We start from the raw sequence: 24,317 nt of genomic DNA on the forward strand, positions 1-24,317 counted from the left end.
GAGTCACATTCTTTGACCGTGCGGAAACCTCGCTGGAGAACAGCATGGTGCAATTGAGTCTCCGCAACGCGCGATCGCCTCCACAACGGACGAATACCAGACATGGTGGAAGAGTCACCCGGAATCAGAAGCAGCCTCACACTCCACGAAAGCGCAATCGCCGCGCTGACCAGTTCTGCGTACATACCGTGGCTAACGAGCGAAGGAGACCGATATACGCGGTGCAGTTCAAAGCACCACACAAGGTGACAATCTCGGAACTGGTGGCGGGTCTGCATGAGATGGACCTGGCCCGCGATGTTATTAATCAGGAAGGCGATACGTTTGAATATCATGCCACCCGTCTTGTCGCTGCTGTGGTCACTCAGATCTTCTCATATATGATCGATAGTGGGGTTCAAGATGGCTATATCTGTACCGGAGAAGCTTTTGTTTTTCTCCATATCCCAGAAGATCCTACTGTTGTTCAGTACTACTTATGTGTGCCAAATCAAGACGTACAGGCGAACGATCAGTGCCGTCTCCACCGGACTGCTATCGGCCAGGTGCTCGCGTTCACTCTTGGAGCGCTCGCTGCCAAGGCTCCATCACAAGAGTGGCATGATACAGAACACGAAGAGCTTACGACTTGGAAAGTCGAATATTTAGACATTCTGCGGGAGATCCCCGAAACCAGTCGACGTGAAGGCCCGGCAACCTTTATTTATCGACCTTCGCACTGGAAGTTTGAGCCGAAGACACATAACACACGGCCGCGAGCTCGCTGTCAGCCGGAAATATCGACTCCAAAGAATTCGTCTACCGAAGGAAGCGGTAGTGATGAAGAAAATCATTCTCCGTCTACCGCAGCAGCAGCGCGCAGCCGGTCGAGTCGAAGCAGGGGCAACAAACACCCAGTCATTTGGCCAGCGCGACAAGGCCGAGAAGTCTCAAGTGGATAACCAGACTACACGAACTTACTGTACGATGGCCTGTATACGTGGCATAGTCAACCGAAATCCCCTGGATGAGGAATGCCCAAATTTTCGGAGCCATCGGCAATATCCTAGCAGTCAGAGGCATTCAATAGGCCCAGCAGACTTCACGCGCAGACTCCACCATCAACTAGCACAGAATCGACATGAGGGATTTGAACAGTTACATGTACGCGGCCGAACGGGCTTCTTGATGAAGGCAACCCTTCTCACACATGGATACACAGTGGTCATCAAAGCCACCACAACAAAGAAGCAGTATCGTCTTCAGGCAGAGTTGGAAAACTACAGCCACCTGAAAAGCCTGCAGGGCTATTATATCCCTGTCTGCATTGGGATGTTCAACCCAAGTGTTGCATATTGGTATCACGGTCAACTAATGGTGCAGATGATGATTTTAAGTTGGTCTGGGATGCGACTTCAGTATTTTATCAACGACCAAAACTCCAGCTTCTTTGAAAGGGAGCGCAATGAGACTCTGGCTGTTCTACAATCGCACGGAATCATCCATGGTGACAGTGAGTGGCGTAATATGCTGTGGGACGATGTGGGCCGCCACTTGTTTGTCATTGACTTGGAAGACGTGAAGTGGCTAAAACGCTCTCGTGCTCTTGAATTGGCCTCGGGCAATGGGCGTCAGGTCCATTGTGTACGGGATGTGAAGAGCAAGCAATGCCTTGCATCTAGCTCGAATGGTGTCTGCACATGACACCCGAGGCATGTGGCTAAATCTTACAAGCCCATCCATGCATGTGGCTGGTAGTCTAGAATTTAGTGAGAATCCTCGGCATTGGGTTCATGGAAAAACTTCACTGCGCGTGGGCATAGGCTGCTCTGAGAACCTTGTAAGGTGTCTTTAGTATGTTCCTTTTTGTTATCCTGTTTTTTTGTCTCCCGCGTCCTGCTTCCGTCGGTGGTTGTCCTCCGCCTACAGGTATACTTCATGGGACAAAGAACCCGCCAACCTTGGAGCTGACTGGTTAGCCAAATCTACCTCCGTCCGTTGGTCTCCTAGAGTCACTGCGGAACTCGCTTTCAATGGCTCCGTCTGTTAAGGCTCCGTCTGTTAAGGCTCCGTCTGTTAATGGCTCCATCTGTTAATGGCTCCATCTGTTAATGGCTCCACCCGTTAATGGCTCCATCTGTTAATGGCTCCGTCTGTTAATGGCTCCGTCTGTTTCCCTAACCACTCAAGCCCCTCCAGGCTGTCTCTTCCTCCCCACCTTCTTCGGCCTACTTTAGCACCTTCCGTTTCTCCCTTCTTATTATAGCTCCTGTCACTGCTACGACACACGATTCGACATGCAATCCGCCAGCGCTGACAGCCCAGTAGCATCGTGCTTATCCACGCTGTCGATTGTTCGAATCATGGCTGCAGGGAAGTGTAACGATTTCCTCACATCAGGGAACATAAGACTACCCTGCCCCTGTGAACGAGGCATTCACCCCGTTTATCTTGACAAGTCCAAGCAAGTCAGCCGACTTGATCTATGCAAAGAGTGCAGCCATACGCTTGAGATGCATGATGATTTCGAGATTCTGTCCGAAGGTTCGCCGTTCGTCAGTGGTCTAGAGCAACCGCACGTTGAGACCAGTGAAGTATCCAAAGGTTATGTTCTGTCTGTACTGCTCTCATATCCTAGCTAATAGTGTGTCGCGGTCACAGTCACGCTTAAGGCGCAGGACCCGAACATCTGTCCTCGACAGGACACAGTTTCAGTACTAGCCGACATTATCAAAAACAATCTAGTTACCCATGTTCGGGGCACTCCTGCGAGCGGAAAGACGATGCTTGCTCGCCTGCTTCGTGATCATCTTATCGAGAACGGCTGGAAAGTCTTTTTCATGGGCACATGGGGAGTACACCTTATCAAATTTGCTCCCGATGATTACGATAACGCTTGGGATGTGTTGGGGCTTAAGCTCAAGGATCGCTACCCAAAGCAGAATCCAGCAGCCTTTTCCGCTCCAAACTCTCTGCTTCTTGTTGACGAGGCACAGGCGTCATACAAAGATGAGATACTCTGGGGCGAAATTATCAAGGAGCAACTTGAGTGGTGTCGTCAAGAAAGACATGCGAATTTGCCTCGTCTGTTCTTATGGGAGTCCAACCACCGGCGTCGAGCCTGGTCCCTTTATCCCAGCCGAATTTACCACGAGCCAGCGCATTACTATCACTCCGCAACAGTTTCCAGGCTCCCCGCAAATAGGCCTTTTTTACACCAGGCTCGAATTTGACGACGCTGTTTCCCGAAAAATCAAGTACCAGTATCACGACAACTTCACTCTACATGAGGAAGCCGGTGGCTATATATTCTCTTTCACAAATGGACATCCCGGAGCTGTAAACGCGATACTATCCTACATCTATGAAGTATGTTTTGTTTACTATCCATCTTGGCAATGATCTTTGGTCAAGTGTGAATGGAACTATGTGGCTGATTTAGGCTCCAGTACTATCGCAGCCCGATTACACATGGGAAACTACCCGTGATGACGAAACAGCATGTTATTCTCTGCTTGAAAGAAGATGAAGAAGTTTGGACGCATCTCGCATCTTGCTCTGTCGCTCGCTCTTTTCCGAAAGGCCCTAAACTGACACCTCGAGTTGTCAATGTCCTTGGAGATATTGCGGAGCAAGGAAGCATTGAATGGGAGGAGAACAATGAAGGGATGGGTCAATGTTATGTGAACGGCTGGATATATAAGACCATCGTGCTTGATGCCACTTGCCCTCTTGGAAAAGACATGGTTGTTCTTCCGTCACGTCTACACGAGAAGTAAGTTCCTCTTATATGTTACCTCCTTTGAAAGATCCTAAACAGAACTAGGTGGGTCGAAAAATTTGTTGGCGGTATACCAGCCTCTCTGCCCCTACGATTTGATACGCTTCAAACCCTTTGTTGTGAAGTCCTCGGTCGCTTTTCCGTCATGTCTTTACGACGTGCCTCCAAGGGGAAGAAAATGTCCAGCGCATCGACATATAGGGCTGTGGAAGCTCAGTACCAAGACGAGTTCTATAAAGCATTCAGGTCGGTCGCTGGGCAGGCGGTTCCAATTTGCTCGGAGTGGTCCAGAACGCAGGATGGCAGAGTGGATTTCTACATACCCGAGAAGAAGTGGGCCATCGAAGTCCTCCGTGACCACAGGAAGATTGACGAGCATGTCTCGAGGTTCCGCGAGGGAGGAGCGTACTATGGCTGGATAGAGGACGGCACAATTCAAGAATGGATTGTCATCGATTGTGCGACCACTTTGCGTAGCAAAGGTCAGTTCTGTTCTCTCTGACTTCACTTCATGTTGCTGACAGTATACCAGTCCACCGTGAGCCAAATCTCATCCATGCCATCTTCCCAGCAGATTACACAGAGTTACAAGTCTTTGGTCGGCAGAGGTTACCCATATATAAAGCTCGCCTACAAAATTGATATGAATTTGTCTTCAAATTAGTATGTGTGTCAAGGCTTACTACGTTCTTTTTGCAGTTGTCCTTCAATGAAAGTTCTAATGCTAGTAGGTTGGTCAATCTTATACCACGAGGTCCTGGCTGGCCATCGGGTGACTCCTGATCAGCCTCGGCCAGGGCATGCGAAGCACGTCACCACAACTAAGTAAGCAAGCACTTAATGTAAGTAAATTGAGCGAGATGGTTCATGCGAGCGAGGTGGTCCTCGCGGGCGCTGTGCTACCGCACTGGAAATTTACCTTTTGGGTGAAGGCAAGACTCTCGATACTATGTTCACCTCTCGTGCGCAGCGCATCCTCTACGATATCGAGAAATGGTTCCTCGAACAGGACGACACTCAAGACCTCGACTTCCGCTCGAAGCCGTTGAAGCAGTGGCCATTCGACGAATCGATCCACAGGAAACTTCCAGGCATTCGTTGAATCCTTCTCGTTACATCGAATCGCTGAGCTCTCGTCGTGACGTCGATTCCGAATACTCTTTCTCGACACTTCGATACTGCCTTTGTTATTCCACGTCCTTCTTAGAGACGTCGAGTTATTTCCTTTTTTCCTTCATGCTTCCGGCATCTCGATCGCCGTGGTGCCGTCCGCTTGTTCGTGGGGGGGAGTGTTGCCTTCGGCTCCCCGATGTAAGTACTGCCCCCCCCCCCTTTCACCGCTTCGGGAAGGCGACATGTATGCAATCGAGATAGCTAGAATCAATGAAACAACCATCTATCTATGAATCTTAGTTCCTTCGAGGCCTCGATCGGCGATATTATTGATTTATATTAGCATTAGTACCAGACTTTCGCGTATACATAAATGGAACTACTGTATATAGTTGGTTTAATATTAGCCCAGAGTAGATGTATATATTTATATATAGATATATAGATTTCACAAGATAATCTGGTTGCTAAAGTAGTAGACGGACGGGATTGATTTGTTTGTTGTTCTGGAGATAAACAGCCTGCGCGGCGGGCTGGTAGCAGGCTCGATCGTACCGTGCGGCCGCCGGTAGTCCGTCATGGCGTGTCAATTGCTGTTCGTCTGGCGTGGAAGGATTGGAGCTCAGATGTCGAGGTAGGTACATTGAAGGACCTGCGCCATCCCGCACCGCAACTATTGACTTCTATTGACATCGGAATCATCAGGATTGCGCCTACAATTACAGGGAACTGATGCATGTGATTGATTTAAAGAGCGGAAGCGTATGCATGTCTTCGGTAAGATAGGTCTCGTTGCCGAAGTAGTAGACGGAGGGAATTGTACTTTCCCGTGTCCGGTGTAGATTCTTGCTGCCCCGAGGGGATGGATCGGAGCCACGGGTGAAATGCGAAGGCCAGGTGGGTGATGCGAAGAGAAATGAGGAGCAAGTAAATGAATATCGTACGATGCTTATATGGAGTATGTACTACTTGAGATGTGCACTTATCTACCAAGTACCTATCTAGATCTTCACCTTCCACCTCCACTTCCATTCCAAGAGCGCCCAGCGCGAACAGACGATACTCACCAACCCGACGACTAGCACTGCGGCATAAAATCCCACCAACACCTGCGGTGTGGTCGTCTGCAGCAACTCTCCTCCGATGGGAACCGTCAGCAGCCCTCCAAATGCCGCGACACTGTAAATGGTCCCGTAGAAGCGGCCATACTCCTCCGTCCGACACAATTGTCCCGCACAGACCGGCGCCAGCGAGATCCACCCCCCGGATCCGAACCCAAAGATAGCAACCACAGTATACAGGGTTGCTCGACCGTGAGATCCGACGGGAATCCAGACCGCCGCCATGACTATGAGGGTCATCACCACCAAGGAAAGAAGGGTGTTGAACCGGCCGAAAAGATCGGCAGCAAGACCGGGGAGCACTCTGCCCATCAGACTCATACTGTTGAGCACAGTGAGGGAGTAAAACTGGGTGTCGAGAGAGAGACCGGCGTAGCGAACGTATGTAGGCAGCAGGGAGACACATCCAAAGATGATAAACTCAAACGAGAAGACGGCGATGGCGAGGAAGCAGAAGCGAGGCGAGCGAAACACCTGGAAGTCGACTATGGCGCGACTCTGGGTACTGGCCGGAAGACGCCCCTTGACAAGGAAGATTCCCAGCGAGTAGCAGGCCAGGGCCACAAAGGCCATAATACGAACGGACCAGGTCCACCCGTAGTGACTGAAGCACTTGCGCAGGATGAGGGGCAAGATGGCCCCGCCTGCAGAAGAACCGGCCATGCAGATCCCCGACGCGAGCCCGCGACGGCGGAAGAACCAGTGGCTCAGGACACTGATAGCGACGGTCGTCACAATGGCAGCAGATGTTCCCCCCAGAATACTGAGACAGAGAATGAAATGCCAGTACCGGGAGCATTGGGCGAGAAGTAGATAGGACAAGAAGCTGGCCAGGGAGCCACAAGCGAGCAGCATTCGGGGCCCATAGCGATCAAAGAGTGGCCCGACTTGAACCCCGAGGAACAGAGTCAGGAAAACGAAGATGGCGGTAATCCAACCAACATCTCGAACGCTGTAGTGCGCAAGCTGGTTGACGCTGATGTAGTCCTGCACGGATCCGACTGCAAAAAGTCAATGATCGACTCCAACGCCAGTGGATGGTACTCAGGATCCTCACTAGCTGCCTGGAACCCAAAAGATGGAAACATGATCAAGAAAGAACCCAGGAGACAAGTCCATGCATCGCGCCCACCCTCGGGGAAAGCCAGACTAACGGCTCCAGTGGGGTTGACATCGTCGGAGGATGGCCCCGGTTCTTGGTTAAGAACAGTCAATTCTTGATTCGATGTATCGGCGTTGTGATGCATGATCGCACAGTATGGGGGCTGCAGAATCAGTAACTAACGATGAATAATAACCCAAGAACGCCCGCGACGTGCTCCCTTTTATACTCGGAAGAATAGCGCTTTGGGCGATGTCACCAAAGGGCGTGCTGTGGAGATTGGAGATGAGATAGATTAGATAACGGGTCAAGTTTGAGTTTGGGGGTTGATCGGATGTTCCTTCCGGGGCTGATGAGCAGGAGAAAGGTAGGTGACAAGTACTACTATGTCAACAAGTGTGACAGCTGCCCAAACCATCCTTAACACTTACGATCTCACCATGGCCCAGTTCTGTAGCTGGAACCCCGGGGGATATGGAGTATGGGTACTACGTCTGTGTCGGCAGTGCTACATCTATAACCTCAGCGTCTGTCACTAGCTCTGCTCCAGACACTCCGCCGCAATTGAGCATATAGGGTGAAAGTCGAGTCTCAAGCTGGAAGGGGAATTATACAATTTACGCAAATATTATGGATTAAAAACTTCAAAGCTGGATGCCAGTGCGTGGCCTTATTGCAGAATTCACATATCGAGGAGCTCCTCAAGGTAGTCATCTAACGCGATAATCCGGAACTGACCTCCCCATTTCGCGCGAAAGTCCTTCCGGCGATAAGCATAACTAGTAACTGGAGTAAAACTGACCAACTCCACCGTCCACCCGCGTCGCAGTGCTCTTTCCACCATTTTCATGAACCCACCCGAGAACTCGGCTTCCGCCGCGTCGCCCGTGGCAAGAACAATGGTGGCAGGTTCGTCTGTATCAAGCAGACTCTCCAAGATCTTCAGATGTAGAATTTCGTCCACACCCTGCTCAACCCAACGCTCCTCCGGTCCCTCGTTCGTTTCAGAACCACTACCGGGGTCGTGGGAGCCCGTCCGAAGATTCTTTCGAAACTTCAACTGACGGGCGGTCATGTGCTTGACCTTGTGCACACGATTAAGGATGTTGGTTTCGTAGCCAAGCTGTTCACCTTCACGGATGGCAGCAAACCGGTCAGACCCAACCAAGACTCGCTTGGCAGTGGGCCGCCCGCGTTCTAGGATCAAAGAAAAGTTTTGGAAGGACAATGGCAACCGCCGAATGCGCGTCTTCACAGGGATATTCCGAGACAGCTTCATGGTATCGTGATAGCCAACCATAATCTAAAACGCGTTAGTTATGCATATGGTGCTTCATATGGCGAGACTTACATTAGACATATCCACGAAGACGTGGATAGGACGGCATGGATTCTTGTCCTTCTTACTGACCACAGGACGATTCGCCTGGGCAACGATATTTGCATAATCCGGGAAGTTTTTCAACAGTTTGGTCAAGAGACCAATTCTCCGCTCCGTGGCCGACTTGTAGGTAATAGACTGGATACTCAAAGGGTCGGGGTTAGGCGGGCACTTGGCAACTTTCGAAGCCAAAGGCTCCACCGTCTCATCGTATGAGGATGGTGGGGTATCGTATGGGTCGACAGAAGTACTCGCTGCACCCACTTGCGGAGGAACCAAGGAAAGGATTCCTTTTTTTGTAGTGAGGGGAGGATCGAAGACACTCAAACTGCCGTCCGAATCTGCACCCTGGCTGCTCTCACTTGAGCTCAGGTCGTGAGTAGCTTTGGCTGATGCATTGTTGGGGCTGGCCTTGCATGTTTCAGCAATGACCTTGGCTTGCACTTTGCGTGCTCTTGCAATCCCAGAGCTAGGGATGGGTTTGGGGGGTGTCCGAGGAGGTTCTTGGTCGGTGTCCTTCACTACCGACTTCCTGGACGAATGGCGTTGAAGTATTTCGATCGGAAGGTTCGGTGGCGAGGATGGGGACAGGCCTTGAGCTTGGGGTTCAATGTCTGTATCGGACGACAGGTTGCTGGCATCACCCAAGTAATCCCACAGTGACCCAAAATCACCAAGCCTTGGAGAGCGAACCCCCGAGCTCAGTTGAGGTTGCTGGGAGATTTTTGAAGTGGGATCATCCTGATTTGCTACCTCGGTAGACTGGGAAGCTGGGAGAGAATCACGGTGGCGATAAGGTGCATATGAGCTGCCGCCGCCGTAGGTAGGCGTGCGAAGAAGGTTTATCACCGCAGTGAAATCCCAGTTCGAATTGGACTCAGCAGACGATGGCATTGAAAGATTCGACAACGAGAAACAATAAGGTGTGTGGAGCAAGGAGACTTCAATAGGCGCCCAAGATAGATAAGGGCGGGGTTGTTGATATCAATGGGAAAAGATAGGAAAGACTGGCTGACTGGAAGAAATCACACGAATCACAAGACTATGAGAATGGGTCTGCAAAAGAAGTTGAAGAAGTTGAAAGCATCAAGATGCAGAAAATCCACATGGTGGTCGAAAGACCCGTATAGAGAACGTTGGCATGGAAAGCAGGAAGGAGAGAGAGAGAGAGAGAGAGGAGAAAGAATGAGTATTCAGAAGGAGAGACGGGAAGCGCCAGCAACGGTTAGGCATGGGGCGACTCGGGCTCGAACGGGGCGGAGTCATCGGGTGGCGGTGAACAACTGTCACTTTTCTGTCTACTGTGACCGCTTGCTTGTTATAGATCCAATCAGAGCTAGTCCTAAAGTAGGGTAGCTTCATTTCGGAGCTGTGAGAATGATAATCCGGGGGCTTGGCGGCTGTACACGCGCTAAGCTGTTTTCAGAAATCTGGGGATGGAGTCATGACGACGTCATGTTCCAGACTTGGATCTGGACTCAATCGCAAGTGGGAAAATTCCCTGATTCTCTGCAAGCCTCAGTATCCCAAATGGAGCCAAAGGCCATCCACATCCGTCAGACTAGGACTATCATCTCGATCTTGCCCCATGATTGGGGCCGGGGTAACTTCCTCATGATGACGTCCATTCGCTGGTATCTCTTCCATGGAAACGTCCCTGGATACGAAACAGAGGGCTCGGATGGCGTGTGATGGTGAATGTGGAAGATGAACGAAACGACGTCATCGAGTGGTTTCTATGGGAGTCAAATGTTATATAAAGTCCTCTTCATCAACCTTCTCAAATTTTTTTCTCCATCAACCAACAATCTCACGCAATCAACTAAACTTCTCAACTCTCTACTACAACTTCTTTCGAGAACAACTTCCGTTCAAACAACAATCAATCAACATGTCTGACGCCGGTCGCAAGGATTTCTCTACCAGTAAGTGTCTACTGCAGTTGCCCCCCCCCCTCGCTGCGGACTTGATAACTCACATGCATCTGCAGAGGCCAAGGAGGAGATCACTCCTGACTCCACCAAGTCCACCCAGGACAAGGTCAAGGAGACCTTCACCGACACCACTGATCGCCTTGCTCGTGGCACCCAGTCCGACCAGTCCAAGTCCACCACTCAGGAGGCTTTCGACAAGACCCAGCGCTCCCACGACAACACCGCCCACGGTGGTGCTTCCCAGTCCATGTCAGTATCCTCCATCCTTGTCCTAATTGACGATTGATATTAACTATCAAGCAGTGGTGACAAGATCAAGAACGCTGTCGGCCTCGGCGACAACTAAATCGGTTTCATAATACCCAAGTACAACTGTAACATGGGTTGCAGCGGACTTTCGGTTTTCATCTTGTGAATCATTGCCGGAGGAACACTGGCGGCTATGGGCAGATTGTTCTTATGATTTTCATGAGTTGACGATACCAAGCCTTTGACTGTACTACTCTCACTAGGTTTAATACAACATTCAACAGAGCTTTGTGCATTCTTCGTAATTAAATATTCTCATTCCCTCTATCTGTTAGCCATTTCATCTCGTTCACGAACAAATCTTTGGAGTTCCCTTTCTAGCTCCTTGCAATTCGCGCGAGCCCCAGGGACATCTTCGGGAAGATCATGGAGCATGTTTATCCTTGTCTCCAGACTTCTGACTGTTTCAAGAAGCTTTATCACGTCCGCCTCTTTTGCCATGACATCTTCCAGTCGAGGTTCCTTGCCCCTGTTCCTTGAAAGAGAAGCGACTTTGTCCTGATACTCACCCACTTTCGCACCCAGCGACTTGGTATTCCGTGTCCACTCGGCCGTCAATGCTGGGAGATCAGCAGGCGTCTCAAAAGCTTCATTATTCCGAAGGTCATCCAGTTGCGCCCGCAGAGTAGCCAGCTCTCTCTCCAGATAGTTTTGCAGTGCTTCCACTTTAGACATTTGCTCCTGCACGTTGAATTCCTCCGTCGTGAGGTCAATGATAGACTGACCGAGGTCAACTGCATCGGTGCTCAAAGCCCCAAGCACTGCAGTCGTTTCCGCCAGATCGTCAAGACTCTGTCTACCGCTCTCATCAAGTGAGAGCTCTATCTCATCCAAGATTTCGATTTTTTTCGTCGCCTCGCTCCGTTCCTGAGACTTGTAGGCTTGCACCGCTTGCTCGCGTGCTTCATGCACTACCATTGCCTCTTCATCCGCCGTATCATTGGCGGCAGCGAGGGCAAGCAAGGTCCGTAATGTGTCTTCATTCCGTTCAAACTTGGGGATTGGGTTAGGCGCATACTGCCGGTTCAGCCAGGTGTTCACATAGGCCCAATCCTTGGCTTCAATGGCAGCTTGACGTGCCTTGGCGGGGGAGAAAAGAGGACTATCCATGGAGAGTATGGCAATCTGTAAGAGTGGTTTGAGGTGATACTATGCAGAAAGGGCCTCGTATGAGTTGAAATTAGAGAAGAATGACACAAAGCCAACAATCAATGCATCCATGAACATGGTTGCCAGCTCCTTCTTCTCCGCGGGGTGTGTTTGTTCCTGAAAACGCCTGACATAAGCAAGCTCCCGCCGCTCCTTTTCCGCCTGCGGGCCTTTCTCCGCTTCTGTTGCGATACTCCGCAGCTCCCAATTATCCTCTACACGCAGCTGGCTCAGGCGCCATTCGATCAAGCCACCATGGCGAGCTATTTCCCACCGAATGCACATCTAACAAGCCATACTTCGACAAAAGCCTCCTCCCCAGCTTCCTCTCCGCTCTCTCCCCCGACCCAGCAGCGATCCAATGCGCTGTCCAACCGATTGACAAGTGTACTTTCCGCCTCATACGCGGATTCAGACATTCGTGATGCTTTGGAGACCCTCAGTCTCCGAGGAATCCATAATACTGCAGAAGTCCGAAGGCAACTCCGTCTAGACGTTCAGAAGGAAGTCGTCGACTGCAATGCTGAGATTGTGCGCGACTTTGGCAAGGTTGCGGAGGTAAGATAGGCCCCCATGGAGCCAGAGCTGGGAGTGAAGTGATACTGACACTATATGATTCAATAGCAACTGAAGCGGATCGGAACGGTCATCACCAACCTCAACCAAACGTGCGAGGAGATGCGCAAACATATTGTTCTGGCCAAACAGGATACAACGCCCGTTCTGGAAGAAGCGTCTGCGTTGATGAGGCAAAAGACCGAGGCGGAGACCAAACAACAGCTGCTCGATGCGTTCACGCAACACTTTGTTGTCCCGGAGGAGGAAATTCTGGTATTGACGGCTGCAGAGGAACCAATTGATGACCACTTCTTCGAGGTCCTTGCCCGAGTGAAGCAGGTGCACCGGGACTGCGAAGTGCTTCTAGGTGGAGAGAACGAGCGACTCGGTCTGGAGCTCATGGAGAAGAGCACCAGGAGCCTGAACTCCGCCTATCAGAAGCTCTATCGATGGATTCAGAAAGAGTTCCGGTCTCTCAACCTGGAAGACCCTCGCATCAGCAGCTCCATCCGGCGCGTTCTCCGCGTGCTGGCGGAGCGACCCAGTCTGTTTCACAGTTGTCTGGATTTCTTCGCTGAGGCTCGGGATTACGTTCTCTCTGATGCCTTCCACTATGCTCTTACGGATGCAGTTGCCGGAGGTGGCGGTGACCGTCAGGTGAAGCCGATCGAGTTTTCTGCACACGATCCTCTGCGCTACATTGGCGATATGCTGGCTTGGGTGCACTCAACCACTGTTTCGGAACGGGAAGCCCTGGAATCCTTATTTGTTGACGACGGCGAGGAGCTCGCCAAGGGCATCCAGGCCGGCCTAAGTAGTGAGCCGTGGTCACGCATCGATGAAGACCAAGAAGTCACCTTCGACGGACAGAAAGCCCTCAGCGATCTCGTCAACCGTGACCTGGTCGGCGTCTCACGGGCCCTTCGCCAGCGAGTCGAATTGGTCATTCAAGGCCACGATGACCCCGTTACATGCTACAAGGTGGTCAACCTCCTCTCCTTCTACCGAACAACCTTCGCCAAACTCCTTGGATCTCAATCCAACCTGGCCGAGCTCCTCGAAACCCTGGAGAGATTCACCTTCCACCACTTCGAAACCCTCATGCAGGAGGAAGTCGGCAGTCTTTCGACCGATCACTCGGCCCTCACCCCGCCAGACGATCTCTCACCCCCGCAATTTATCCAAGACGCCCTAGAATCGCTCACCCTTCTCATGAAATCGCACGACATCTCCTTCGGCGCAGAGGAACTACCCTCCTCCCCCACCGACAACAACAACAAGATCAGCACCACCCAAGAACCCACGCCCAACAGATTCACCCCAGTTCTCCGCTGTGCCTTGGACCCATTCCTCGACCTCGCCAAATTCACAGCCCAGGACCTCCCTCCCACTCAACGAACCATCTACCTCACGAACATCCACCTCGCCACCCGCGCAACCCTCACCCCGTACCCCTTCGCCAGCGCAACCCACCTCCCACCCCTCAGCGCGACCCTCTCCGCCCTGCGCATGGACCTCCTCTCCATCCAACACAACTACCTCCTTACCGAATCCGGCCTCCAGACTCTCCTCATAGCCCTGGAACCCTTCTCTCCTCCGTCCGCCGCCCCCAAGCCCACCGACCCAGCTAATCAACAAGCCCAACAACAGCAGCAGCCCCAACTCTCCGATATCGCACAGATCACCACCCTGCCCGCCTTCCAGCCCGACGCCCTCATCATCACCAGCCAACAGCTCGACGACTTCCTGCCGTCGGCGCTCATGGACGCCACGGATCATCTGAAGCGGGTGCAGAGCGCGACGTTCGTGAAGAGCGTGACTGAGGAGGCGGTCGAGGCGTTCTGTCGCGACTTTGAGTTCGTTGAGGGGATGATTATCGGGGCGGATGAGGCGCGGAGGAGCTCGTTGGCCAAGGGTGGTGGTCATGGGGATGAAGGTGTGGATGGGGCGGAGGAGAAAGGTGTAGTCGAAGGTGGGGAGGATGAGGAGGAGGCCGGGGAGGACGAGAAGGAATGGGGCCTGAGGAAGTTGTTCCCTCGGACGACGGGCGAGATCCGGGTTCTACTGAGCTAGTAGATACTTTGAGAAGGTGTGTGTGTGGTGTGGTATTGTATATATTGGTTGATGAACTTGCACTCTGGTTTGACTTGTTGGAATTGTAAATAGATTTATACGTTTGTTGATGCGAGTACTATTATTCTCTCTCGGCAAGAGACTCAACTTACACGAAGCTATCTCATGCTCATTTCCACCCAAGTCCCCACCACATGGGTCTTCTTCAAACACTTTAACCCTGTCTCACCATAATCCCATACGGATCCCGATCCTTCTCACTAACCGCCACCTCGCACGAGCCATCGGCAAACACCTCCTTCAACCCCTCCTCCGCATCCTTCTGCTGCTGCAGCCCTTCCTCCCTCAGCACCCGCCAGGTCTCCTCCACCTCCTTGGCCAACTTCTCGCGCATCACGGCCCGCAGGTACCCGCGCTCGGTGTTCGAATGCGCCAGCGCCACGACCACGGACCCGCGCTCGATGGCCGCCAGCGCCTCGTGGTGGCTCAGCTCGCCCGTGAACAGCAGATCGGGGATCGGGGATTTCTTCATCAGCACGCCGGACCCGGAGCCGGGGCACACGCCCACCGTGCGGATCTTCAGTGCATCCACCGAGGCACCCTGCGGGATGGCGATGGGGATCCCGCCGGGGAACCCGACGCCCTGGGCGATGCGGTCGACGATGGCGGTCAGCGGTTCCGGGTCCGTGAAGGTCACGATGCGGCCCATGCCGGCCGTGTCCTCGACGCCTTCGGGGAGTGGCGGCGGGGACGGGAGGATGGTGTGGCGGGTGTGCTTGGGGACTTTGGTTGCCTGGGTGGCCGGTTGCGGGGCGGGGTAGACTGGGTGGGAGTACGTGGCGGACGAGGATTGTGTCAAGGTGGGTTTTGTCGGGGTGGTGGATGTGATGGCGCCGGTCACGATGTCGCACAGCCAGTCGGCCATGCCCCCCGGGGTCGCGTCGATCGCCGTGTGCGGCGAGTACACGCTGATGCCTTCGGAGGCCAGGCGGAGGAGGGTCTGTTGTTGCGGGTCCGTGAAGGTCAGGGATTTGAGGCCGCGGAAGATGATGGGGTCTGTATGTTTGCGCGAAACAAGGGAAAGGTGGGTTAGTTTCGAGGTGGAATGGATGCAGGGACGGATAGAGAGAAGCGTACGGTAGGCTACGACGATGGAGTCGCGGCGCGCAATGGCCTCGTCGGCGACGGCTTTGGTCAAGTCAATTGCTAGGAGAACGGAGTTCTTCTGGCGGCGCGATGCGTTGAAGGGGGCCTCGAGGAGTACTGCATCGTCGGTACTATTAGTGGATGGAGGGGGCGTGGGGATGGGGCTGGCGGAGGGAGCTCACGGCCGGTGTTGTCCCAGCTTTTGTCGGCCAATGACTCAGGGTAGCTATGGGAAGAATGATTAGTGTTAAAGAATGGAGTATGTATCCAGTGCCCGAGACGAGATCACATACAGCTTCCTCATGGAGCTCACGACAGCCTGGGTGAAGGGCGACGAGGCGGGGTTCGAAGAAGCAGCCATTGTGGAATAAAGACGAGACGATCGCCGAAACAGAGAGTTCATAGACACTGTGCGAGTCGAAGCAAATATATATGGACGTTCCGGTGGGTGTTGCTTCTTGATATGACCTAGATTGAGCTTATTCACGATGGTTTTCCCTTTGTTCTAGATCAATGAAGCTAGAGGAGTTCTCGCCAGAAGCCGAGGATGAGCTGACGCCACAACCGCACAGACGTAAACTAAACCCCAAATGCATACTAGTCGCCCACACCAGCCACAGCCGGGTTTCGCTGACCAATATCGCAGTGCAGAGAAGCCCTTCCCTTAACTACTAGTTTCAATGGAGGTTCCGTCATCCTACATCGGAAGAAGCATCACCGCCCGCGCGCGAAGTCTACAGCCAAAAAAAAAACCATAGCCCCAACTGCATCGTCATATTCATCCCATCGCGCAACACATCATAGTCTCAACGGAGTACTTTCTTTTACCTAATAACAACAACCAAAGCCTCTCTCCCCTCTCCCCTCTTCCTCTTCCCCTCCTTCACAAAGCACTACTTGATGTACTCCCGCACCACCTTCTCCTCGCTGAGCAGAAGTTGCCGCTATCTTCTCCGCACTCCGGGCCTCCCACCGAAGTCGACTTTTTCCCTCTCCGCGCGCTCCTTCTCCGCCGTCCACGCCGCCATGGCCGATGCGACCTCCGGTGTCACCGCCGACTTGCTGAAGAGCAAGCTCTTTGACCAGCTCCAGGCGCAACACGTGGAGATTGAAGATCTGTCGGGTAGGTCGGGTCACCTACGTTGCTGATTGATTCTGCTGCGTTTCCCCCGTGTGTGGGATTCAATCTGTGCTGTGCTGTGCTTCTTGGATTGATCATGGACGTCGGAAATATTGACCACTTTTTCTTTTCAATATAGGTGGCTGTGGCCAGGCTTTCCAGGCGGTCATTGTCTCCCCCCAGTTCGATAAGAAGACCATGCTCGCCCGTCACCGCTTGGTAAACTCGGTCCTCAAGGCCGAGATCGCTGCCATCCATGCTTGGACGCCCAAGTGCTACACCCCTGAGCAGTGGCAGGCTCTGCACCAGGGCTGAGGCTGCTTCTCCCTGTTTGAGACGTTGTGTTGCAGCCGAGAGACTACGGGCAATCATCGGCGATGGAAGGTTTATATTCTGGGTCTCCATCAACACGTACAAGGGTAGAATCTTGTACAAGGCTATCATAATCTGCGGGCGTTGGAGAGAAGGGAATGTTCCATGTGCGAGAGGCTTTGCACACTGCCGGCCGTGTCTAAAGTTCTGCTATGGTTGCGAGAAAGAATCTTGATCATGAATACATATTATACGGTTTTTTCGCATGTATAACAGATTTCTATAGTTACAGAATAGATTGCCCGCGTCACGCCGTTCGGCTCGCTTAACCCAGCACCTTCTCAGCCGCGGAGACTGTACATAGCACATCAGCAATTGGAGGATAATGCGTGTGAAAGACTGTAGTGTACACATACCGTTGACGCCGATGTTGTCAGGCTCCACGAAGGCCTCCTTGACCTTGCCGTTCTCGACAACCAGCGCGTAGCGCTTGCTGCGGTTGTTTCCGAAGATGGAGGCGCTGTCGAAGGTAACATCAAGGGCGTCGGAGAACTTGCCAGTAGGGTCACCGAGGAACCGGATCTGACACTCAGGATTTAGCTGGTCTGTTTGACATGCCTAGAGAAGATAATGTGTGTACTTACGCCGCTCTTGCCAGAGGCATCGAGAGACTCGCCCCAGGCCTTGGTCCTGCGCGCGGAATTAGTATACTATCCAAACCTCGCCAGATCGCCTGACTTACACAAAAGGATCATTGACGGCAACAACAAACACCTGGCCGGCCTCCTTCAGCTTGGGATGGTTGATGTAGCCGGGCACGTGGGTGCTGGAGCAAGCGGGGCCTACACACGACCGGTCAATAACGTTCCTCCGATCCGACATCGTATGTATGGTAGCCATGCTGCAGATGACTAGCTCTGAACTCAATTTGAGGGATGAAGCCAGAGGAAGTCATGCGTGGCTAGCAAGGTTTCAGGCGCAAAACCGGGAATGACACATACTGAAAGCGGCGGGGACACCAATGATGACTCCCTTGCCCTTCAGCTCCTTGGCGAGGTTGACTTTGTTGCCGGGGGAGTTCTCGACCAGGACATCGAGATCGGGGATGGCATCGCCCTTCTGAACAAACGCCGGGGCGGTGCTGTGAAAAAGCGCCCTCTGGGACAGGACGCGAGGAACGCCAGCGGTCAAACGGCGAGCGGCGAACATTGTGAACTGATGAATTGACTAATGAGGTGGAAGCTCGGAAGAGGATATATCGCGGGGGAAGAGATTTCTTGGATTTGATGTTTCGAAATTGCCACTACCCCTGAACAGAGTTGAGGTACAAAGTTTGTCGAAAAAAAGAGGGGGGAGAGAGAAAGAGAGAGGATGTGGAAGTTCCTGAGGGAGAGAGCTTGGGGAGTGAGTGAGTGAGCGAGTGGACCGGGCAGCTCCCCAATCACCCGGAACATTATTTCGTCATGGTCGCTTCCGCCTGCATCGCGCCCGGACGTCAACCGACTTCACTCACTGTCAAAACGTGCATCTCTATTCCATGGGACAAAGGAATTGTGCCAATGATTTAACCTTGATCGAGGACAAGAAACCAGACTCAGGCGAGGCTGTCCTCGCTTCCCTTGCAAGGTCTGCCACCTCAAGTTCGTACGCTATGCAGACGGGCGGGATATTGATGTTGTGTTGTGGTCTCTACGCGGCATGTATAGAGGAGGATGGCTCAATCCTCGGATTGGAAGAAAGCTGCATACAATTTGCCAGAGCTAGATTAAGCTGACCCGAGCAGGCATTGGACCCTCGTCGACCGGGCTGGATCTTGGGAAGATGACAGTTCATATTCCGGTTTCATGATTGATTGCCCTGCATTGTCTTCAGTATATCGGACTGCAAGGGTGCAGCACATTCAAGTGGCTTTCTCCGTGCGATGAGTCTCGACTCTGGGCCGCATCCCACCCAACTCATAGCTAACCTAGCTGGTGACTAGGCTGGACGGGACAGAATGCTTTTTTGTTCCCCTGTCTTCCATGTCCGTTGGCGAGTCCGAGAGAAGTCAAGTCTGCGGGAGACCAAGCAGTCGGGTACCGTTTTATATTAAACCGCTGGGCCATGCCGCCATGGGGACCATAAGAATCGCAGTACCCCGGACTAGTGCGTGCATGATGAGGCCATAGCTTCATTTACCGGACTCATAGTACTTTTAAATCTGTGATTGGTATTGGACTGGCTGACCAGCTGTGATAGTGGCAATTTGTGAAAGTTATTGATCACAATCACTGGCTCAAATTGGGAATTGCACGGTTCTGTCTGATCTTCTCTTCTTCTTCTTCTTCTTCTTCTTCTTCTTCTTCTTCTTCTTCTCTGGCCCTGTCGGCTATCGAAGTATTATTCAGCGAGGTTCAGCGAGTGATCGGCAGCCGTTGCCGAATCCCGTGAACCTCCCCTCACTGAATGGATCCCCGATCTCCATCATTGTTTGATGATCATAATGGGGGTGGGTGAAAAAGAGACAGGAGAGACGGGAGAGGGACTGAACTACTTACCGATACTTAAATTGAGAAGGTGATATTTCGCTCATTCTCATGGCTGATGCCATCGCATTCCTAGCTTCGAGCCTAACGAACTGTCTGAGATTTCCCTCCCCCTCTTCTCATCCTCCAGACGGTACGGAGTACTAGGCAATCATTTGTCGGAGCCGAAACGAGACACCAGTAAAGGCAGTCTTGATTTCTGCCCAGGTGATCGTGGACGCACAGGTTGACGGCCCCTCCCAGCGGCACCAGCCTATCTCCATGTCATCCCCCCCATCCTGCCCATCCTTTTCATGCAGCTTGTCTGCAACCGTTCAGGCGCACTGACAGCTTCCAACCGGCTTTTCCGCCAGAATTGCTCGCCAAATCGCGGGATTCAGGTATTTATTTTTCTTTTCCCCCTTTCAACTACTTTCGTGATCTTCTCTCCCAATCCTGGTTTTGTCTCTTTCTTCTGTCCAGTGACGTTGTTTCGTGTGTTAAGAGAGTCCCAGTTGGGTTGGCCCATCTTGAGTTGTCCTTCGTTAGCTCCGAGGCTCTAAAATTTTAGTGAGGGTTAGAATTCCTGGCTACCCCTCCTATCTCCTTGCTTTGGGGGGGGGGAAAGGAATCCAAGCCAATTCGGGCATATCAAAGCCTGGCAAATACGCAGGAGAGGGGGGAAGTTGAAAACAATGCAAATGATCGCAACGATATTATCTTTCGGTATTGTCTACGGTTGCGCATTCAAGCGAAGGGAAGGAGTTAACAAGAATACAGTACATTGTCAAGGAGATCAATAGTCAATAGTCTGAATGACTACCTGACCATCGGATGTTGTGGCTAGTGACCACACTACTAACCAGTACTACTAATGATTTAGTTACTGCCTGTTACTCTTGGGGCAACCCACTTTCCAGGCTACTACAATGAACTACTACTACTACAAAAAGTCTACTGGCGAGGTATACATTGCCAAATGGTTGAAACAGCACATCCAGCGGTCGAGCGGGTAGTATAGAAGATGATGGTGACGATAATGATGAGCTTTCCGAGCACCAAGACAAAGAAAAAAAATACCCAAGTAGATGAATCTATAAATCAAATTAATTATTTTCCCCTTCTTAGACATCTAAAAACACCTTCGACTTTCAAGGTACGGTACGGTACAACTCTACCAAGCCAACGCCGCCCGCCGCCGCCCGGCCAAATCAAGTCAATGGTTCCAACCCTCCTCTTTTTCCTCTTCCTAAAGACTGAATTGACTGCCAGACTGACTGCCAGTCTGCCAGTCTGCCACAACCCAGTCCCACCTTCAAACCAAAAACCCATCGGATTAACTAATGGTAATTAATCTCCATTCCCTTTTCCTACCAGACTGGCACACTCACTCCCTTCAACTTACCTCCACCACACCACTCAATCCACCTGTTGCGCCGCCCATTCGGCCACTCGGACGGAGGGTCTAAAGTCGAGTCTCCAGTCCAGTCCATGCTAACTTACTACCTACCTTACTATTCTCTTTTTCCCCTTCTCTTGCCTTACCCACACCCACCCCCCCCCATTCCTCTTTTTTTATTTTTTTCCCTTCTCCCTTTCTTCTTCTTTCCTCTGTCTTGATTGTGTCTTTCATTTTTTTCTATTCCTATTATTTATTTTTATTCTCGGCTCGTCGCCGATAGTCATATTTCTTACTTCTTTGCGATCTTTGAATTGAGCGCCCGACTGGTTCCCTTTCCTTCCCGGTCGCTGCGACGTGTGTTGAGCCTGTTGCTTGTTCGATCGGTCGCGACCCATCTAGCCCATGATGGACGGTGGCCAGACCTCGACCAGCGCCGCCCCTGCCGGCAACTCCAGCGATTTTGTAAGTCTTCGTCGTGATCTTCGTGAAACCCATACTCGAGAATATTGTTCTATCGTATTGTTTTACTATATGTTTCAGTTGCTAACCATCATGCTCAGGTACGGAAACTCTACAAGTGAGCCTCTCTATTTGCTTCTCCCGTTCCTTGATCGTCGCTTTTCGCCTCTCATCCAACCCTGTCCTCCTCCCCGACGCCTCGCCCCCCCCCCTTAGCCCTCTATTCCACCTCTGCGCCAAATCGGTATCGACGATCGACTATATTACTTTTAACATGCATACTGACGTTCTCTAAAGGATGCTGGAGGACCCGTCCTATGCGGAAATTGTGCGATGGGGTGATGAAGGGGACAGCTTCGTCGTCTTGGAGGTACCGTGTCTCGCACCTCGCAACTTCCCCCGCGATCGCAAACCCTTTCACTAATTGCGGTCATCTTCTTAGTGTGAGAAATTCACAAAGACTATTCTGCCGAAGCACTTCAAACACAGCAACTTTGCCAGTTTCGTGCGACAACTCAACAAGTACGATTTCCACAAAGTGAGGCAGAACAACGAGGAGAATGGACAGTCACCTTATGGGCAAAACGTAAGTGTGCAGGGATGCGCAGCGGAAGCTAGTCTTATTCTAATCGGATTTGCAGGCGTGGGAATTCAAGCATCCCGAGTTCAGAGCGAACAGCAAGGAGTCGCTCGACAACATCCGCCGGAAGGCTCCCGCCCCGCGCAAACAGACCCAGACCACCGACGACTCGGTCCCCACCCAACAGATTGATCTCTTGAATCAACAGATCGTGGCACAGCAACAACAGATCCAGCACTTGTCAGACCGCTATGCGCAACTGACTGTCGATCATCAGTTGATGTTGCAGGAAGTGATGCGAGTTCAGAAAACGGTTCTCAACCACGAAAGTGTCATTCACCAGGTCATGAACTACCTACTCTCCGTCGACGCCCGCCAGCGGCGGGACAGTAAGGCGGCTGCGTCTTTCCAGGCCCAGGGTCAAGCAGGCTCGACCCTCAGCCCTTCCCAGGTGGCTACAATGGACGACGAGCCTTCTTCGCCCTTGCAGCAGGCCACCAAACTCTTGAATGATATGAACGCGGAGATTCAGTTCAACCTAGTCGGCCTCGATGGGGTTGCTGATCCGTCCAAGGCTGCCGGGGCGGTTGTACCTGCCCCTGGCATGGATGGCGCCTCACGCAATGGCGTGGTGCGCGCACCTGCTGCGGCAGCAAACCAAGCATTGGTGTACTCGAAGATGAATGGTGATGTCGAGCCCGTGGTTTATCCCGTTGGTGCGACCAATGGAATTGACCCTATGTACGGCGAGCATGTCAAGAATGTTCCCTACCCAATGCCGAAACAAGAGGTCGACGACTCTCGGAGACAACAAGTCCAGCAGGTCCAACAGGTCCAGCAAGTCCAGCAAGTACAACAGGTCCAACAAGTTCCCGACAATCGCAAGAAGAGCGCAAATGTCGATCCTGGTTGGGCCCGCAGCCCTCGTATCTTGCTTGTGGAAGACGATCAGACGTGTCGTCAGATCGGCGGAAAATTCTTATACTCATTCTCTTGTATCATCGATACCGCGGTATGCTTCTCGCAAAACTTTCTTCTCGCATTCAACGCTGACTTGGCTCCCAGCTCGATGGATTAGAGGCCGTGACGAAAGCCCAGGCCAACCCCGGATATGATTTGATTCTCATGGATATCATTATGCCTAATCTGGATGGTGTCTCCGCAACGCATCTCATCCGCCAGTTTGATAGGACTCCTATCATAGCCATGACCTCCAATATCAGGAGCGACGATATACAGCTCTATTTCCAGCATGGTACGTCATTTCTCTCGATCTCCTGCTCATTACAGTACCAAAGTAGACTGACTTGAATCAGGCATGGACGATGTCCTTCCCAAACCATTCACGCGAAAGAGTCTTCTCGATATGCTTGAGAAGCACTTGTCCCATTTGAAAGTCGCATCGCAGACTATAGAAGCTCCTCAGCCAGCCGTACCTGTCACGATGGCTGCTCAGAGCTCCGCCGCACATTCGATCAAAGAGGACAGCTCTCCAGGCCAGTCACCGGCAACATCGGTGAACAACTGGCAGTCACCGGGCCAATACCAAGGCATGGCTGCTGTACCTCATAGCATGCAGCCTGTCCCGAGTCAGTATGTCCCCACGACCCCGGGTCCCGCTGCATACGCCGTTGATCAAAACGGCGTTCAATATGCCACTCCCACTGTGGCCCTTGCCCAAGCAGCACCCGCTGCTCGGCCACAGGTACGACGGCAACTTTCAGAAATGTCGAGTGCGGGTGAAAACCCGGGCATGGCCAAGAGGCCGCGGATGTACGCACATCCAAGCCAGCCTATCGTCAGTTCCATGCAGGCCACACGAACCGGCTAGCTGACGTGCGGCTATCTTTGTATCACTCCCCGCCACTCCCACCTCCCCTTTTGCAATAGCGGTGAACCTAGATTCCATCCATCTACTTCTTCATCTCTCCGCTCGTTGAACATCCTATCCTCGAGCTCTCCATTCCATGAGTTTCCATAACGTTTTTGCGATGGTTATTAAACCATACCTTGTGGTGACATTCAGGAGTTGTGCTACATTTCTGTCCCTTTTGGAATTATACGATATATCACGGTGTCGGGGCGCGTCTTATCATTTGCATTTGATTTGGGGACCCGCTTGCAGCAAAGCTGGTCGGTTGTTATTCGTATAGGGTGACTGGGCTAGTTCTGAAGGTCTCTGTTTCCTGGCATCCAGGTTCGTGGGCCCGTTCACGGGCCCACGGACTGGCAGCATTAGTATCATCTTTTTGTACGTATTATCAGTTTTGTGGATCGTTGAGGCGCTGGCATCT

The 24,317-nt window shown here is 52.1% G+C and overlaps 11 protein-coding genes across 11 annotated transcripts; 6 read left to right on the top strand and 5 right to left on the bottom strand.

The window, feature by feature from the left end:
- Positions 1-44: 44 nt before the first annotated feature.
- BO66DRAFT_433856 (uncharacterized protein) lies at positions 45-1,683 on the top strand (the record flags this gene model as incomplete). The annotated part of the gene is made up of 2 exons (XM_025650729.1): positions 45-765; positions 818-1,683. The coding sequence occupies 2 exons, from the start codon at positions 45-47 to the stop codon at positions 1,681-1,683; spliced, it is 1,587 nt and encodes a 528-aa protein (XP_025508565.1).
- Positions 1,684-2,819: 1,136 nt separating this feature from the next.
- BO66DRAFT_407533 (uncharacterized protein) lies at positions 2,820-4,402 on the top strand (the record flags this gene model as incomplete). The annotated part of the gene is made up of 5 exons (XM_025649066.1): positions 2,820-2,977; positions 3,018-3,348; positions 3,429-3,754; positions 3,806-4,242; positions 4,293-4,402. The coding sequence occupies 5 exons, from the start codon at positions 2,820-2,822 to the stop codon at positions 4,400-4,402; spliced, it is 1,362 nt and encodes a 453-aa protein (XP_025508566.1).
- A 1,419-nt stretch (positions 4,403-5,821) lies between these two features.
- On the bottom strand, positions 5,822-7,386 carry BO66DRAFT_449527 (putative MFS monocarboxylate transporter). Its single transcript, XM_025651789.1, has 2 exons — positions 7,052-7,386; positions 5,822-6,995 (listed from the first exon to the last, which is right to left on the bottom strand). The coding sequence occupies exons 1-2, from the start codon at positions 7,239-7,241 to the stop codon at positions 5,875-5,877; spliced, it is 1,311 nt and encodes a 436-aa protein (XP_025508567.1). The 5' UTR covers positions 7,242-7,386; the 3' UTR covers positions 5,822-5,874.
- Positions 7,387-7,716: 330 nt separating this feature from the next.
- On the bottom strand, positions 7,717-9,640 carry BO66DRAFT_387573 (NYN domain-containing protein). The gene is made up of 2 exons (XM_025646338.1): positions 8,448-9,640; positions 7,717-8,399 (listed from the first exon to the last, which is right to left on the bottom strand). The coding sequence occupies exons 1-2, from the start codon at positions 9,369-9,371 to the stop codon at positions 7,779-7,781; spliced, it is 1,545 nt and encodes a 514-aa protein (XP_025508568.1). The 5' UTR covers positions 9,372-9,640; the 3' UTR covers positions 7,717-7,778.
- Positions 9,641-9,936: 296 nt separating this feature from the next.
- Positions 9,937-10,945, top strand: BO66DRAFT_387574 (heat shock 9/12 family protein). Its single transcript, XM_025646339.1, has 3 exons — positions 9,937-10,402; positions 10,468-10,660; positions 10,715-10,945. The coding sequence occupies exons 1-3, from the start codon at positions 10,369-10,371 to the stop codon at positions 10,755-10,757; spliced, it is 270 nt and encodes an 89-aa protein (XP_025508569.1). The 5' UTR covers positions 9,937-10,368; the 3' UTR covers positions 10,758-10,945.
- A 14-nt stretch (positions 10,946-10,959) lies between these two features.
- BO66DRAFT_387575 (uncharacterized protein) lies at positions 10,960-11,938 on the bottom strand. The gene has a single exon (XM_025646340.1). The coding sequence runs from the start codon at positions 11,828-11,830 to the stop codon at positions 10,985-10,987; it is 846 nt and encodes a 281-aa protein (XP_025508570.1). The 5' UTR covers positions 11,831-11,938; the 3' UTR covers positions 10,960-10,984.
- A 161-nt stretch (positions 11,939-12,099) lies between these two features.
- cog6 (Golgi transport complex subunit COG6) lies at positions 12,100-14,500 on the top strand (the record flags this gene model as incomplete). Its single annotated transcript, XM_025645136.1, has 2 exons — positions 12,100-12,427; positions 12,494-14,500. The coding sequence occupies exons 1-2, from the start codon at positions 12,125-12,127 to the stop codon at positions 14,498-14,500; spliced, it is 2,310 nt and encodes a 769-aa protein (XP_025508571.1). The 5' UTR covers positions 12,100-12,124.
- A 111-nt stretch (positions 14,501-14,611) lies between these two features.
- On the bottom strand, positions 14,612-16,129 carry BO66DRAFT_363899 (Nif3-like dinuclear metal center hexameric protein). The gene is made up of 4 exons (XM_025645137.1): positions 15,940-16,129; positions 15,829-15,872; positions 15,638-15,763; positions 14,612-15,556 (listed from the first exon to the last, which is right to left on the bottom strand). Exons 1-4 carry the CDS (start codon positions 16,047-16,049, stop codon positions 14,715-14,717), a joined length of 1,122 nt encoding a protein of 373 aa, XP_025508572.1. The 5' UTR covers positions 16,050-16,129; the 3' UTR covers positions 14,612-14,714.
- Positions 16,130-16,358: 229 nt separating this feature from the next.
- BO66DRAFT_387577 (BolA family protein) lies at positions 16,359-17,404 on the top strand. Its single transcript, XM_025646341.1, has 2 exons — positions 16,359-16,769; positions 16,906-17,404. The coding sequence occupies exons 1-2, from the start codon at positions 16,673-16,675 to the stop codon at positions 17,079-17,081; spliced, it is 273 nt and encodes a 90-aa protein (XP_025508573.1). The 5' UTR covers positions 16,359-16,672; the 3' UTR covers positions 17,082-17,404.
- On the bottom strand, positions 17,313-18,479 carry BO66DRAFT_387578 (peroxiredoxin family protein). The gene is made up of 5 exons (XM_025646342.1): positions 18,080-18,479; positions 17,821-17,920; positions 17,723-17,768; positions 17,495-17,660; positions 17,313-17,432 (listed from the first exon to the last, which is right to left on the bottom strand). Exons 1-5 carry the CDS (start codon positions 18,285-18,287, stop codon positions 17,404-17,406), a joined length of 549 nt encoding a protein of 182 aa, XP_025508574.1. The 5' UTR covers positions 18,288-18,479; the 3' UTR covers positions 17,313-17,403.
- Positions 18,480-21,141: 2,662 nt separating this feature from the next.
- On the top strand, positions 21,142-24,103 carry skn7 (putative stress response transcription factor SrrA/Skn7). The gene is made up of 7 exons (XM_025653471.1): positions 21,142-21,446; positions 21,545-21,561; positions 21,741-21,813; positions 21,886-22,029; positions 22,085-23,035; positions 23,089-23,278; positions 23,340-24,103. Exons 1-7 carry the CDS (start codon positions 21,387-21,389, stop codon positions 23,852-23,854), a joined length of 1,950 nt encoding a protein of 649 aa, XP_025508575.1. The 5' UTR covers positions 21,142-21,386; the 3' UTR covers positions 23,855-24,103.
- The last annotated feature ends 214 nt before the right edge of the window (positions 24,104-24,317 follow it).

This window comes from Aspergillus aculeatinus (genome assembly GCF_003184765.1).
Source record: "Aspergillus aculeatinus CBS 121060 unplaced genomic scaffold BO66scaffold_2, whole genome shotgun sequence".
NCBI classification, from domain to species: Eukaryota; Fungi; Ascomycota; class Eurotiomycetes; order Eurotiales; family Aspergillaceae; genus Aspergillus; species Aspergillus aculeatinus.

Bases quoted from the DNA above. Each gene is read 5' to 3' on its own strand.
- skn7 (XM_025653471.1), top strand. From the start codon at position 21,387: ATGATGGACGGTGGCCAGACCTCGACCAGCGCCGCCCCTGCCGGCAAC. The intron at 21,814-21,885 runs GTACCGTGTCTC...TCATCTTCTTAG, and splicing joins ACAGCTTCGTCGTCTTGGAG to TGTGAGAAATTCACAAAGAC. The intron at 23,036-23,088 runs GTATGCTTCTCG...CTTGGCTCCCAG, and splicing joins CTTGTATCATCGATACCGCG to CTCGATGGATTAGAGGCCGT.
- BO66DRAFT_387578 (XM_025646342.1), bottom strand. From the start codon at position 18,287: ATGTTCGCCGCTCGCCGTTTGACCGCTGGCGTTCCTCGCGTCCTGTCC. The intron at 17,769-17,820 runs GTAAGTCAGGCG...TTCCGCGCGCAG, and splicing joins GCCGTCAATGATCCTTTTGT to GACCAAGGCCTGGGGCGAGT. The intron at 17,433-17,494 runs GTATGTGTACAC...TGCTATGTACAG, and splicing joins TGACAACATCGGCGTCAACG to TCTCCGCGGCTGAGAAGGTG.
- BO66DRAFT_449527 (XM_025651789.1), bottom strand. From the start codon at position 7,241: ATGCATCACAACGCCGATACATCGAATCAAGAATTGACTGTTCTTAAC. The intron at 6,996-7,051 runs GTGAGGATCCTG...GACTTTTTGCAG, and splicing joins TTTTGGGTTCCAGGCAGCTA to TCGGATCCGTGCAGGACTAC.
- BO66DRAFT_387573 (XM_025646338.1), bottom strand. From the start codon at position 9,371: ATGCCATCGTCTGCTGAGTCCAATTCGAACTGGGATTTCACTGCGGTG. The intron at 8,400-8,447 runs GTAAGTCTCGCC...AACGCGTTTTAG, and splicing joins TCTTCGTGGATATGTCTAAT to ATTATGGTTGGCTATCACGA.
- BO66DRAFT_387575 (XM_025646340.1), bottom strand. From the start codon at position 11,830: ATGGATAGTCCTCTTTTCTCCCCCGCCAAGGCACGTCAAGCTGCCATT.
- BO66DRAFT_387577 (XM_025646341.1), top strand. From the start codon at position 16,673: ATGGCCGATGCGACCTCCGGTGTCACCGCCGACTTGCTGAAGAGCAAG. The intron at 16,770-16,905 runs GTAGGTCGGGTC...TTTTCAATATAG, and splicing joins GGAGATTGAAGATCTGTCGG to GTGGCTGTGGCCAGGCTTTC.
- BO66DRAFT_363899 (XM_025645137.1), bottom strand. From the start codon at position 16,049: ATGAACTCTCTGTTTCGGCGATCGTCTCGTCTTTATTCCACAATGGCT. The intron at 15,873-15,939 runs GTATGTGATCTC...TTCTTCCCATAG, and splicing joins GTGAGCTCCATGAGGAAGCT to CTACCCTGAGTCATTGGCCG. The intron at 15,764-15,828 runs GTGAGCTCCCTC...CCGACGATGCAG, and splicing joins AAGCTGGGACAACACCGGCC to TACTCCTCGAGGCCCCCTTC.
- BO66DRAFT_387574 (XM_025646339.1), top strand. From the start codon at position 10,369: ATGTCTGACGCCGGTCGCAAGGATTTCTCTACCA. The intron at 10,403-10,467 runs GTAAGTGTCTAC...ATGCATCTGCAG, and splicing joins TCGCAAGGATTTCTCTACCA to AGGCCAAGGAGGAGATCACT. The intron at 10,661-10,714 runs GTCAGTATCCTC...ACTATCAAGCAG, and splicing joins GGTGGTGCTTCCCAGTCCAT to TGGTGACAAGATCAAGAACG.